Here is a 15,717-nt window from a genome sequence, read left to right as displayed (position 1 = left end):
CTTTGGTATGCAGACTTCTCGCTCACCAGTGCAATACAGTCACAATTGTCCTATTTTTATTTGTAGTTCATCAAGCTTGAAATAATCATAGTTCAACATTAATGTAATGATTTCTTTGTCATGACACTAAAAATGTGTTGCCAAATATTTGCGGTTTTCTTTTCATTTTGAAGGAAGAAGAGAGGCAGCACCACACAAGAAGATTGTTGAGCAGTATGTTCGTTATTGTTGTTCACTGTAATGTACTATGAGAAATGTACATTTGTGCTTTTCATTTTTTATGGACATGTCAGTTGATTTATGGGTTTTAGCAGCAGAAGCAGATGGACTGGGGCAAGTTACAGTGATATGAACCATTGTCTACTGAATGTGGTGCCTTCCCTCCCTTGAGTCCTGTTTGTCACTGGTTTAATACAGGAATATAATATTTGATCACCAATTACAGTAAATTATAAGAGTAATCATTTGGTATTTACTGACTTATTACTACATCACATACAGTCAACAAAAGCTGGTCACACTAATATAACAAAGAATGCTGTATATTAAAACACATTTGAGTTGGTCTCCATTGGATTCACTCACAAAACCTCTTTCAAAATAATGGCTTTTGAATAAATTCCTACATGCTAATGCTAGACATCATTTAAAATAACAAAGGTTGTTGGTTGTCACATTAGAAAAGTGACTAAATGAATTGTACTCTTAATGTGTATTGTGAGTTTACAGCTGCACTACCGCCTCTGTGAGGCTGTACTTAAACACAGCAGTGCTTTCAGTGCAAATCATGTCAACATGCTTGAATGATGACGATGTCCATTTGCTCAATTACTGAGTGAATGGAATCAAAGAAAATGACTGATTACATAGGTATCCAGAAATTGAGCAAAAGTAACCAAGTACAGTAAGGTTGAATGAGGAGGTGCCTTTTCCTTTGCATCATCTGGTGGGAGGCCCTCGTGTCAGATTTAAAAACATTCTTGATTTAAATAAAACAAACTCATTTCAATAAAATGTCATAACAATATGAAATGATGTCATCATTTCATACCCCTTCTGCTGTTTCACCCACAATTTATTCTTTCCATGTTGGTCCTACACCTCAAGGTCTTCAGTGTGTTGCATTGTGGGAGGACAGTGTGATTCAACAGAATAACTGTTGTGGTTCTCAGGTCCGAGCAGACTTAATGTCATACTTTCTGGGTGAACGCAATACACACAGAGACAAGTTCCAATCATTTGGACTCAGATGAGAATGTTTTCAATGGTCACTTATCAGGGTGCCTGTGGCCTCATGTTTTCTGAATGATTTATCAGGGATGCTAGGAGTGAATTTAATAACATTTGGCACAAACATTCACTTAGACCCGAAGATGAGGATAGGAACTCGGGGGGAAAGGTCAAAGGCTATCATCCCTTGCATTTTGTTTTTTGAACAGCAGTCAAAAACTGAAAATAAGCTACTGACCATGATTATGAAACAAACGTCTGAACATTTTGAAACTTAAACCAGCAAAGAGTTATTTTACATAATTGACAGAAGCAACTGATTGATTGAAAACTGTCTTGATTTTATTTTAGTTGGTTGATAGACAATTTACCTATCAAGCACTATATTTGATATATACTATATTTATATTTGATGTATTATTTATAGAATGGTATAAATTCTGTTAGATACTTTATTATTTAAAAGTGGCATAAGTCTGTTTATGACGTCAACAGACTCCAGTCAGGTGAAAATAAGCTTGAGGATGAACTTTTTACAGAGCAGAAGTAATAATAAGAATACGTTTTATTTATATAGCGCTTTAACAATGCTCAAAGACACTTAAAAAACACAGAAGTTAAATAAAAGCAAATAACTAAATGAAATACACATCATCTCAATATACTGTTTTACACATTGTGTGTTACACAGTGGACACAAACTGCTTTAGACTCGACTCTGATTTAACACAGTGCGGTAGCAGATGCGTTATCTGCAGTGCTTCAACACCCTAATTGTGAAATTCCATGTTTATTTGCAAATGAAACCAGTGACATATGTGCTTACATAGTGTAGTACTTTACAACCTGTTCAACAGCTCTAATGACTTAAGGGATTCATATTTATAATAAGTTTTATTTTTCATTAAACTTTTATTGATCCTCAAAGCAAACAGCACGGGTATAAAAAGTTCTCTCAAACCCATGTAGGTATATCAACTTCCTTAATAGCAGATTGTCTCCTGGCTGAAAGCCTAGCATCGTCCACCACATTAAAATCAGTGACTTGTTTAATGTTGTGGCTGATTGGCTCATTCTTGACTTGGTCAGGACATGAATCCAGTGGTGCCTTTGATTCAAACATATTTTTACTGCCAGTAAGGTATTTACAGATCATAAACCAGATCAATCAATCAATCAATCAAATTTTATTTGTATAGCCCGTATTCTTCTGCCCTTAAGCCTCAACAAGAATAAGGAAAAACTACAAAAAAAAAACTTTTAGCAGGGGAATCTTTACATCATAGAAACCTCAGAGAGAGGCACATGTGAGGGATCACTCTACCAGGACGGACAGAAGTGCAATAGATGCCATGCGTAATGGGGAACGTCAGAAAAATACGAGTAATTACAGAATTGGTTAGAATAAACAGTTTGTAGCATGATGGAAGGTAAATGAATTGAGGAATTATTGTCAGCAATGGTAGAGTATCTGAGTAGACATATTGTATATCAAGAACTTAATCATGGTCCACCACTATGATCAGATACAGGATCCACCATTATGATCATGATCTCTGATTTGCATAAGGACCATAATGATCTGTGTGAGCACAGCACACGATGACCATATGGGGTGGTGGGTGGCTGTTGGGGGGGGGGTTGCCTTGCTTGGGGTGCAGGGGGTCCATCTGTCCTCTTGGACTCTAGCAGATCCAAGTCTGTGGACTTGAACCAGTGACCTTCCAGTCTGATGTGTCTCTTTTCAAGCCACTGGTCTAGTAGGGCACCACCTGAGGGAAGAAGTCCAGTCAGCAAAGTATATTGATGAGACATTAATTTATTTGATGTGACTCCATGTGTTATGTGTTATATGTCCCTCGACATTCTAGACCTATTGCAGCATAACTAAGAGCAGGTCGAAGACAAGCCTGGACCAGCTCTAAAATAAGCTTTATCATAAAGGAAGGTTTTAAGTCTACTCTTAAACATAGAGAGGGTGTCTGCCTTCCAAACTGAAACTGGGAGATGATTCCACAGGAGAGGAGCCTGATAGCTGAAAGCTCTGGCTCCTACTCTACTTTTTGATACTTTAGGGACAAGTAAGCCTGAATTCTGGGAGCACAGTGCTCTAGTAGGGTGATATGGTACTATGAGCTCTTTAAGGTATGATGGTGCCATATTATTAAGGGCCTTGTAGGTGAGGAGGAGAATTTTAAATTCTATTCTCATCTTAACTGGAAGCCAGTGCAGTGAAGCTAATACAGGAGAAATGTGATCTCTTGTGCTGCAGCATTTTGGACAAGCTGCAGGGTCTTAAATGACTTACTGCTGCAGCCTGATGATAAGGAATTACAATAATCAAGTCTGGATGTGACAAAGGCACGGACTAGTGTTTCTGCATCTTTTTGAGACAGGACATGTCTGATTTTACCAGGCCATTCATTGCCCATGTTGAGAACTGCAAGATATCTAATCATAATACATTTTGCCCCTGATATTGTCTGTATGATGCTGAATAAAATATCTTGTCTCTTCTTCAAGCCAGTCATTCTTTGTGTAGGAGTGATGTGTGGTTGACAACACCACAGTTTCTCTCTCCCACTTTTGAAATTTCAAATATCCATTCTCAATAATTGTATAGTTCTTTTTGTGTGCTCGTTGAAAGAAAACCTTGTAACCTTCAAATCATGTAAGTGTGATTATATCTCCCCTATTTTTAGCCTCCCTTCATCTGCTGCCTGTGTGTTCTGAAATTGATTTTACATTATTGCTGATGACTGTCAAGACCCTGCATGGCTTGGCACTGGGCGACTTGGCTAAGCTTCTAAATCAGTGCTTGCCAGCCTGTAGCTTGAAATCATCTGATGACACCCTGTCAGCTTTTCCTTGGCCAAAGCTGAAGACCAAGGATGAAAGTGCTTTTGCTGTCAGGACCCCGACACTCTGGAACTCACACTAGAAACTTCAATGTCTGCTTTGAAATCATCTCTCAAATGTCTTTTACATTCTTTATTTTAGCTTTACTTTTTTCTTTTATCATTTTCTTTTACAATTAAATTTTCACGATTTCATGTGGTATGTCACTTGCTGGGTTCTGGGTTTATTGAAAATGATATTGTTTTGTTGTACTGCTTGTTTGTTTGTGTCCTTGTTGCTTTTATTCGTTTTTTTCTTGACATGTTCTGTAAAGCCTGTTTTAAAGGGTAAATAAATACATATTTTTTATTATTATTTATGTTATTATTATAATATAATTATTACTTGGGTTATAATAATAATAATTATTACTTGTGTTATTATCATCTGTGTTGTTGTTATTATTATTATTATTTTGTTTATTTAATTATTTTTATTTTTATTTAATTATTATTTTTATTATTCTCATTACTTGTGTTATTATTATCATTGTTATTATTATTATTATTATTTTATTTATTTAATTATTATTATTATTACTTGTGTTATTATCATCTGTGTTGTTATTATTATTATTATTATCATTGTTATTATTTTCTTTATCTAATAATTATTATTATTACTAGTGTTATTATCATCTGTGTTGTTATTATTATTATTATTGTTATTATTTCGTTTATTTAATAATAATAATTATTACTAGTGTTATTATCATCAGTGTTGTTATTGTTATTTTGTTTATTTAATTATTATTATTATTGTTATTATTCTTTTTGGTGTTCCCAGTCAACCCGTGTGTTCTCACTTGGACTCGGTGTTCTCGCGAGAAGTGGCGCAGAGATACGCTAGCTCCGTCTACCTATCGTGTAAACTGACAGAGCCGAGCCCCGAGTTCCTTAGCGCTGATGGTGAATAGCCACCACTGCGGTGACGGGCGGAGGAGAAGACGCCGCAGAAGGAGTCCGGAGTGGCAGAGGAGCGATAGTTCGGAGTTAGTGTGGTAGATTTAGCAGTATTACGTGTATCATCGGATCCTAAGAACGACCAAAAAGGAAGGGAAGGGAAAAATAAGGAAAGATGGCGGCCGCGGCCTCGCCGGGCTCCGGCTCGTCCACCTCCTCAGACTGGATTGTGCTGAGAGACGGTTGCCTGCGTTGCGACGAGGAGGGCCTGCGAAGCCTGTCCTACCACCCGGCCCTCAACGCTATCCTGGCCGTCACCAGCCGCGGCAGCATCAAAGTCATAGACGGCACTTCGGGGGCCATTCTCCAGGCTTCAGCGTTGCACGGTGAGCCCCGGAGCCTCCTGTCAAACCCTGACGCCGCTAGTTAGAGATTTGACAAACCGACCGCTGGCTGTCAACACTCTAAACACGACACAGGCTGGTAACCTCCGTTAGCTAGCGCTGGCTAACGTTAGCTGCTCCTAGCTCTTCCACTCGGGCCTTTAGCTGGTTAGCTTCTCGTTCTCTTAGTCAGCGTGTTATATTCGTGGACATTCATAACAATCTTCTGCCGTCGATCAGTCTTAGTTGGTGCTTAGCGAACGTCATTATTTGCTGCTGTTTACCCACTTGCAACATGGCATATCTACCGTGCTAGCCAAGAGGTGGCTAGTTGACTTAGCACAATGCTAGTTCGCCGGGAAACCTGCCCTGACACTTTTCTGTTATTCTAGTGATCAGTCACGACAACGCTCTGTTGCTGGAAGCGCCGTTCATATGTTGGACACCCGAAGTAGCACATCTGCAGCTGTTTGTGTGTGGAAGCTCTCTGTGTTACCGTGAGTTGCTGTGATACTCTCACCGCTCAGCTAGCGGCATCCTAGCTGCTTAATTCGTGCGCTCTGTCAGTCGTTTGGAGGCAGTGATGTGATGCTGAAAGTACACTGACATGATGCTGTAGAGCTGCTGTAGTGGGGCCTGGTTTTCCTGCTGGGCTAATGGGGGATCATTCAGTCAAAGATCACTCGTGTTGCCTGCACGAAAATGTTCCGTCGCTAAGCACTGACAGGACATAATGAAGTTTGCAAGAGTCAGAACGAGCCTGTACAGCTCATCTGGTTAATACCGCAGCGCTGGTCGTTGTCCTCTGTGATCACAACACAGCATGTGTCATATGCTTCAGAAATTGTGATAGAGATGCATTAGGACACCTGGACTGGTGGCCTTACAGAGGTGGGAGAATTTGTTTACATCTTGAATGGTGTTGATCAGCTGATTGGTTTCTGGATTTCACTCTGACCTTTATCATTGAACAAAAGCAACACATTGTAACATTTGGCTCAACAGAATTTTTTTTTTTTTTTTTATCAGTTTACCTGTTCACACATGAAGCAATGGTGATGGTGACCCAGCTCAATCCTGAGCCCTTCCTCTAGTCTTTGACTGTGTGAATGTTGACCGTAAACAATGTTACTACACATGATGCGCTCACATTAACACTGTTCAGCTGCAGCCCTGCGTTATTCTGCACGGGTCATTGTGTTTGTTGTGCTGCAGCCCATTTGAGGATCGTTTCAGATGACCTTATGATGGAGCTTTTTTTGGAAGTAGGAATTGAGGGAAAGATAAGACACCTTTGTTAGATGGAATACACTGAAGTCTTACAAACATCTTCACCATCAATGCAGCCTGTCATGTTCATAGGGACAATCTTGTTTCTGCAGAATGGCTAATACGATATTGCTAGTAATAGTGTGAGTTCTTGGCATACTTTAAAGTGACACTATACTTCCAGAAAGCAGGAGAGATGTTAGACAAATAAACCCTCACTGATCTTTTATGTCCCAGTTTACTTTTATTTCAGTTCAACTTCTGGAGGGCTTGTTTGATTTTCTTTTCTTTTTCTTTAAGTCAGGACTGATGTTGTGTCAATCTCCATCCGATGGCTGTCAGTTGTGATTACAGCAGGGCATATATAGAGTGATACCATATACAGAACTGTTTCAATACTTGTTTTTGGAAAAAGGTTTGAAAGCAGTGGTACGTTGCTATTGTTGTGGTTAGATGGTATCGAGTTAATGCAGTGTATTATCATGAACAACATTATGGTCATAACTCCTTTCTTACACCCACCAAGTTCACATTTAAGAGTGAAAGTCATGAGTGCTTCAGGTCCTCAACTAACAAAGCAAAGCAACTCTTTCTGTCACATAAACACTCGCGTGTTGGGAAAGAGACAGCTGCATCAGAAAAGCAGCAATTAGTTATGACATACAGTAATAGCTAACTACTTGTAATATATAACCAGCCTTGCATGCTAATGTTGCTGTTATAAAAGCCAGAAACATTCTTTTGCTTTCGTTTTCTTGAACTTTGTGCTCCCTGCCAACGACTTGTAATAGATCGTTAGAAGGATAATGATTCAGTTGTCATACACATCATAAAGATGCACATCCTCTAGCACAGACAACAGTCCAGCTCATAGTCTTTGAACCAGCATCTGGAATTCAAGAACTATTCCAGACCTAATCAACAGATGATAAACCTGTGTACAGCTGTATGTGTATTCATCTGCAGGATGCTCTGCATGAGCAGGAAAATTTCAGATTAATTCGGTAGAAATTGACACCCCCAGAGGAACACTTGATCCTCTTCATTCATTAATAGTTGTGCATGATTAGAAATCTACAAGCAACACGTGTCACACTGTGGTTTCCTAGGGCTCGCTCATTACATGTCCTACTGCAAGTGTGTGCTTTTAAGGACTCTGCTGGTTCTCTGTAACCTGTGGTCGGTTACAAATCACATGACACTAATGTACATCAGTGTAAGAATATAACAACATGAACATAACAATATACTAATATTTTTACAAAATTTAAAGGTATAGTGTTTAGAAGTTTGTGTTGAAATTACATGTTGCAGCTGAACACCCCTCACCTCACCCTCTCCTTCCAAACATGAAAAAGAACCTGTGGTAGCTTCAGTTGTCATAAAAACTCAAAAGGTGTTTAGTTTGTTCAGTCTGGACTAATGTAAAAAACATGGCGGCCTCCATAGAGAGGACCCCCTCGATGTAAATATAAAGTATTTAAATATAAAGGGCCTTTTCTGGGGTAAAGAACACTACAATTCATACAATTTAGATGAAATGAACTAGTGAAAACATCATGAGGATTATTCTACGTTAAATTTCTGCCAATAGATCCCTTTCACCTAAACCTTACACACTGGACCTTTAAATGCATGGGTTAAAATTTACATGATATGAAAATATAGGACCGGGGCCAATCTAGTCTGTTAAAAAATATCCCTTCTCTGATCCTGACACTTTGGAGGAATTGTGCCTTCACTCTCATTGTACAATCATTTAATCCTAAAAATGGATTCAAATCCAGATTTTAATTTAAATGTTCAGTGTGTAGAATTCAGTGATATCTAGTGGGGAAGTTGCATGTTGCAGCTGAATACCCCTCACCTCACCCTCCCTTTCTAAACATGAAAGCGATCCTGTGGAAACCTTCAGTTGTCATAAAAACTCAGAAAAATAAACAAAAAAAAGGTGTTTAGTTTGTCCAGTCTGGACTAGTGTAAAAAACATGTCAGCCTATGTAGAGAGGTTAATATAAAGTATTTAAATATAAAGGGCTCATTCTAGGGTAAAGAAAACAACAATGTGTACAATTTAGATGAAACACACTAGTGAAATCATGAATAGGATTATTTTATTTTGAATTTCTCCCAATAGATCCCTTTTTACATAAATCTCACACACTGAACCTTTAAATCAGTGTTTATTCAGTGTACTTATCTTTTTAGTAGTGTATTACCTCCCTTTGGAAAAGCCATGTCAGGCATTTCTTTTTCTCCATGTAGTATGTGGCAGTTGTAATTTCTACTGAATGAATTTCTCTACACTTCAAGTCTTAGTTTTGATTAGTTTTTATTGTTGATGGTTAATAATATTGACTGTGTTTCCATACTTGATTGCAGATATCATTTTCTGGGCACTTTGCACTTGCAGTGCGTCAGTCCCTGTGATATCCAGGCCCTCAGGGTGTTTTGGCTGAGTGTGGAGTTTTTAGTCCCCTGAAGTGCAGTTTGTTTTCTGTCAGTTATATGTTATGACTTTTGAAGGTCTTTAACATCTTCGATCCTTTCTTATATTATAAAGATGTTCAATATTTCTATACTATACATATTTTATACAATATTATTTGTTTCAATATTTGAAAAACTGATGTAACTGTGATGCTTGGCCCTTATCACTTAAAGCTCTCTTGATGTCTTCGTTGGTGTCTTCTACATGTCTGGCACTGCTTTTTCATCAGGAGATATTTGTGTTGCTTTTGGTTGTTTGTCTGTCGCGTGTTGGGAACATCATCAACACGCCCACTCGCTGGCAGTGAATCCTGCAGAGGATCCTCTTGCTGTGTTATCACATGAGCTCATTCGGACATTCTCCAGGGTTTTTACTAGGAGCTGAGGAACTCTGGCAAAAGTCTGGAGCATCTCACTTAGACATTTGCGTTCTCACACACAGCCTCTCCAGAGAATGTCAGGAGATTATCCAGAGTCCAGTGCCTGTCTGAATGCAGCTCATGTTTCTGTTAACTGTAGCCAACTTATGTACATATATATTTCATACTGTCATACTCTATAGTGCTGTTTATTGGCAAGACCCTGGCAATACAATATATATCATGATACAGGGGTTACTAATCAATATTTTTAAGACACATTGTGACACTGTATGCAAGATGCTGTATTGTCAATTTTAATATCCAAATTTAGGAAAACTGATACAGTATAAAGAACACGCTACCATATGTATAACGTTTTTGACATGTGTTCTGTTTAAGTGGAAGAGGCTGAAATCATTTGTCAAACAAGAAATGAAATTGAAAGTAGATACACTATCACAAAACATACTGTCGCTTTCAGTTGTATTTATATTTTCTCCCATCCCTAATTAAAAGGAAGTTGAGCTTAACATGTGCATAAAAGGGTTTATATTGCCGTATTTTACTAGACACCTCTCAAGACCACTTACTGTAATGTAAAACATCAGGGCAGTACAGGACATGAGCCAGTGCTCTGTTTTCAGTGCTACAGTAGAATTTCACAATCTATTTGTGTTTTGCAAAAATAGATTGAATTTGTTTGTATAAATTAAATGACGTTTCAGAAATACTCTGTCCATTTACCAGACAGCAGAGTAGCTGATGCTGTCTGTGTAAGAGGTGGCCAGCCACTTGTCTTTGATTTGCTTGGCACATGGTGAACATGGCGAATAAGTGAGGTTTCATTTTGTGTTTTTCAGGCAGTAATTTTGGACCTTTCTCCTTCAAACCTCTTGACTCTGTTGTCCTCTGTTTCTGTCCCAGCTAAACCTGGTGGTCGTGTCAGGTGTCAGTACTTCCCCGCAGTGGACAAGGTGCTTTTTGTGGATGACTATGCAGTGGGATGCAGGAAGGACCTGAATGGCATCCTGCTCCTCGACACAGCCCTGCAGCCACCAGTGGCCAAGCCTGAGGACATGGTTCAACTGGAGCTGCCGGTAACAGAGGTAAGAGAAGACTGCACCACTCTGGCCATGTTCTGCTTTTCACAGAGGAACCAGGAAGTACCTTACAATGATGGTTACTGTCACCTGATATGTGTCACAAGTTGTTGTGCCTGGCCCAGATAGATGTGTAAGTCCTTTGTTTCACAATCAGATTATAAGCCCTCTGTCAAATGGCAGGCTAGTTAAAAACAGCAGGTGACCACTTTGCAAGAGTGTAAATGCTCCTTGGGCTATGTCAGCGTGAATCTGCCCTTCCTCACACTCATTCATTCCGAAGGCACTCAGTACAGACTCCAAACATTTGTGTTTCCTGTCATAAGGTGTATATCTGTATGGGAGTTTTATTTTGAAGGGTCAGCAACGGAAGTTGTTGACTATTTGTAAAAAAAACTCAACGTGTCACATTCTTCATGTCCTTATTATGGTATTGCCTTTCAGTACACAGAGAGAGAGAGAGAGAGAGAGCGGGAGAGGTGTGTCAGCCGCTCCTGCAGAGCTGGTCAGAAACCGAAAGTAAACAAGGATTTCTCCTCTCACTGTAAACTCCTCTGATGGAGTTGTTTGTCCAGTGTTGGTGAAAATAAGGCCGTTAAGTCAGTTCCCTCTTCTCAACTGACGTTTCAGTGGCTCGCGCACACAAATTACGTGACTCGCGAGAGGCAGGATACCATAGTTAGATATCGTAGTTTTTACAATCCTTATGGTTATGAAATTGTGACGTTATCAAACCACGGTTACCGTAAAACAGGTTATTCCTGACATCCCTAATTGCAATTGATCCGCTAAGGGCTGGGCGATAAACAATAAAGATAATATAGCGGGACTAACTTCACGGTACGAAAGGTAGTCTGAAAAATGCGACTACAAGTTTCCATGTTTATCTCGTGGTAGCTGGTTGGCACGTGGTTTTCTTTGAAGGGCTATCTATACTAGAGTATTTAATGTAGGTTTCATTTTGTTGATCTGTTTGTACATTAGAAATTCTAGCAGTTATTTGATATTTGTTCAAATAAGTTGGTAAATATTTTCCATGACAGGGGATCTGGGATGTATTTGGACACCACACATTTAAAGAAGGTGATGTGAAGCAGTGGTTTGGGTCACACAGTACAGTAAAGTAGATTGCCCTTAAAAACATCAGATCAATTGAAAGTAATATATCTCCTTCATCCTGCACTTTTAATGGTCCGTTTGGTCCAGTTCCATTTTCCACTCTTACATTTTCTGAACTCTCACTTCTTTTTTGGGTGTCATCTGTTCACTCCCTTTTCTTTTCTCTTGATGTGCTCCAGTTACTCCACACCTATGGGTGGAAAGCAGCTCTGATTTAACAATTAATTCTCACCTCAACACACAAAGCAGGAAAATAAATAAAACTGTAAAAGTCAAGGACTGTGGGGCAGATAAAGAGAGGGGTTTTTAAATCTAAAAGGTCAAAGTTAAACTTCACTGTGAAATCAAAATGTTCTGCATAAGCTTTTCTGGTTGTTGTATGCACCATAATAGGACAGACTGTAACCATGTGTTCTGCAACTTCACCAGTTGGTGGAGGCAAACCACTGTTTTACAGGATGTAGACTGATATTGATATGTCAGGCCATCTGATGAGGATGTCCCCTGTCTTTGCATTTAAATTTCATGCTTAAAGTCATCAGATATTTCTCTACATTCTTACTTTCTTCAGGAGCATGTACAGTCACATGACAGCTTTGATGACCCTCCGATCAAATTGAAACATGGACAGTTTCTCATGTGACTGCACAGTTAACACAAACACCAGAAAACTGTGATCACCATAGCAAAATCAAAAATGTAAGATCTGTATCTTGGAACTGACCTTGACTGCGTATCTCTGTTCGTGTATGTTTCAGGCCCAGCAGATGCTGTCTGCCTGTCAGGAAAAGATTGATGTGTCCAACACAGAGGGCTACGAACTCTTTATCTCCCAGCTCAAAGAAGGCCTGAAGAATACCTCACATGAGACCGCAGCCAATCACAAAGTGGCAAAGGTTAGTCTGATAGCCTCGTGCTTAATTTTTTAACTGTATACACCATATGAACAAGGCTCAACTATTTGTCCTCATATCAGCTTCTTATTAATAACAAATCATTTTTCTTGCCTGTCAGGGATAATTAAAAATGCTTCCCCTCTCTAGGGTCATTCAGAGAACCTCAGTCATTTGTTATCTTGTTCCTGTGCCTTTGGTGTTTCCTTGTTCCTCTGTGCTATTACTACTCAATAATAAAATACGAGGAGTGCTTATTGTAGGTTAGAGAGCCATAGCTAAAGAACTGTCTCACACCCGGACATGACCACCTGTATAATCCAACCCAGTGTAGTCCTCCAGAAAATATGGGAATCCTGAAGCTTGTGTTGAATTGGTATCCACACTGAGCTGTTGTTTGAACCCAGTTGAACTTATGCTTCTGCACCAGGAACAGCTGTGGTCACTATGACATCACAAAATCATGAATATGATGACTGTCTAATGGGATTAACAATGATAGTGATGGTATTTCATACACACTACTGAGTCACAGTTGTGACTCAGTAGTGTGGGATAATAATGGGACAGACACTGTAGAGTTATAGTTAAAAATATCAGCGTTTGTGTAATTTGAAGATTTTATCCCACCATTAAAATGAAAAACATCTGAGGGAGATACATACCCTGCACTTATGCTGTATATACCCCAATCTGGCAATGCAAACCTTTCTATATTGGAATAATGCCTATTTATAATGAATGAATCTAAATAAGCTGTAGGTTGTGTCTAATCTAATTGGTTGCTTTTATTTGCAACATATTTTTGTTGACCTTGACCTTTGACTGGTCACAAAAGTTAATCATCCTGAGATACCCTTCCAAGTAATATTCCCCCCAAATTTGTTCATGCCAAATTGAATGCATGCACGCGTTTTGCATACTTAAAACTAAAAAACATTTTCACATCATTTACTTTCATGTGGATTATTCTGACATCATATAATTTACTGATCATAGTCCATACCCGGAATGAATCACCAAGGAGAGTTTTGACCATGGCTCCTGATTGCTGTTCAGTTGCTATGCAGTGATAACACAACTTTTATAATGCTCTGAAATGAACACACACCAGCATCTACTTCAGAAGATTTGACAATGTGATGTTTGGTTGTTTCTCCTTCTGACCTGCATTTCCTTTCCATCTTCTAATCCTATCTGTTCTCTCAGTGGGCAACAGTGATCTTCCACCTTCCCCACCATGTGCTGAAGCTGGTGGCCAGCGCAATTGTCAGCGAGCTGAAGAAAATCAACCAGAACGTAGCTGCCTTGTCTGTGGCCTCATCCATCATGGACAGGCTCTCCTACCTCTTGTCAAGTGCCAGGCCTGAGCTTGGGGTGGGCCCTGGGCGTTCTGTAGATAGGTGAGTAAGAAATGTAGCATATGAAATGACTTGAACAAGAAAATACTGGAACATTCTGGTTTATTGATTCTGTTTAATTATTATTACAGAAAATAGGTCATTCATCAAAATATTTATTTGACAGGATTTATTACAAATTTATTAATTTATAGCACTAACATTTTGTGTTTATGCATTTAAAAAAAAAAAATCTTATGAATTATGATCCTTGATGGGTTCGGCTGCACTATATTAGGAAATCGTGCAATATGTGATAACATTGTTGAATATCGTGATGACGTTATGACCTGCGATAAATATACATAAACAGTCCCTGGCTACGGACACAGGGACCATGGATAGCCTCTGAGAAGATGCACAGCCTGGCCACAGTGCCACCAAGTCCGGGGCAGAGAGATTCATGCACAGCATCACTAAGTCCACTTACAGTGTGAATTTGGGATCTTTTCATGCATGTTTGGACTGTGAATTCTTTTTTTTAATAGTTTTTAGCAGCTCTGTCAGTAATTTACTGCTCCTCTCTTTGTCTCTATCATTCGTGCTGTGCGCTGTGCCAACTGTGTCAAACCAAACTCTTCTTGTTCTATTGTTTTGACAATGTGCGGCCCTATAGAGGGGTACATGTATGATCTGTAATGCACAACATGCATATGACAGAGGTCTCACAGGTAGTCCGCCACTAAACAGGCACAGTGACACGTCCCTCAGCAGCACACAGGAAACTGGGCACGCTTCTAAACCGTTTTGCTCTCTGCAGATCCCTGATGTACAGTGAGGCCAACAGGAGGGAGACGTTTACATCGTGGCCACATGCTGGCTACAGGTGGGCTCAACCCGACCCGATGGCTCAAGCAGGTTTTTACCACCAGGTGGGTGAAAAGAGAACTCAGCTCACAGGACAAACATAGTCTGCAGTCTCATACACATTCACAAAATGTGCATGCAGTTAGAGGCTATATGCCTGCACAGAAGAATATTGGTGTTGCTGTAAGACTGCTAAGAAATGGTATTATTTAACAAAATGAAACCATAGCGACTATTCCTGTTCAAACCCGTGTTCTTATAGTAAGTGAGTCATCAGTGGCATTGCATATGTACAATAATGTTGCCCTTGGCAACAGTGGTTATCATACACAAAGAGGTAATGTCAACGCTGGTTATTTTTTATGCCTCTATCAAATGTGGCCAGAGGTTGTATGTTTTCAGAAGTTCTGTGCATCCGTCTGTCTGTCTGTCCGTACCATTCCTGTAAACTGTTTCCAAGAACACCTTGAGTGAAAATTTAATATTTGGAATAAACATCCAAGGGAAAACTAATTAGTATTTGATGTTTGTAGGTCAAGTTCATTGTGAACTCACAACACATTTTGGGCCATACCTTAAGAATATTCAGCTGAATCCCTGTTTATTTAAAGTCTTCCCGACAGATATTATACGAGTCTGCACCTACATGGATGTAAACTGTAACATGATGGGTGGTGGGTGGTGACTTTAGTTCTGTTTTATGCGTCTAATCTAACTAACAAAAGTTAGACTTCTTCACAGTGAAAAATTACAGTGGCTTCAGAAATATTGAGACCTCTTCATCTTTTTTACTCAGTTTGTTGTAGATTTAGTTTGAACCAAATAACCTATAGTGACCAAGTAAAAAAAAAAAATTCGAAATGC

At 39.3% G+C, this 15,717-nt stretch overlaps 1 protein-coding gene across 9 annotated transcripts in view; it reads left to right on the top strand.

Moving 5' to 3' along the window:
* The first annotated feature begins 4,965 nt into the window (after positions 1–4,965).
* Positions 4,966–15,717, top strand: part of birc6 (baculoviral IAP repeat containing 6) — a 97,965-nt gene continuing 87,213 nt past the window's right edge. For all 9 annotated transcript variants that reach the window (XM_069539230.1, XM_020091737.2, XM_069539228.1 and 6 more), the window contains exons 1-5: positions 4,966–5,416; positions 10,459–10,640; positions 12,512–12,649; positions 13,856–14,049; positions 14,807–14,918. In XM_069539230.1, coding sequence (XP_069395331.1) covers positions 5,206–5,416; positions 10,459–10,640; positions 12,512–12,649; positions 13,856–14,049; positions 14,807–14,918 — 837 coding nt within the window. In that variant the 5' untranslated portion in view covers positions 4,966–5,205. The remainder of the gene's footprint in view (positions 5,417–10,458; positions 10,641–12,511; positions 12,650–13,855; positions 14,050–14,806; positions 14,919–15,717) is intronic.

Source organism: Paralichthys olivaceus, chromosome 14 (assembly GCF_024713975.1).
Source record: "Paralichthys olivaceus isolate ysfri-2021 chromosome 14, ASM2471397v2, whole genome shotgun sequence".
NCBI lineage: Eukaryota > Metazoa > Chordata > Actinopteri > Pleuronectiformes > Paralichthyidae > Paralichthys > Paralichthys olivaceus.
Note: the sequence above shows the minus strand (reverse complement) of the source record. Positions and strands in the feature narration are given on the sequence as shown.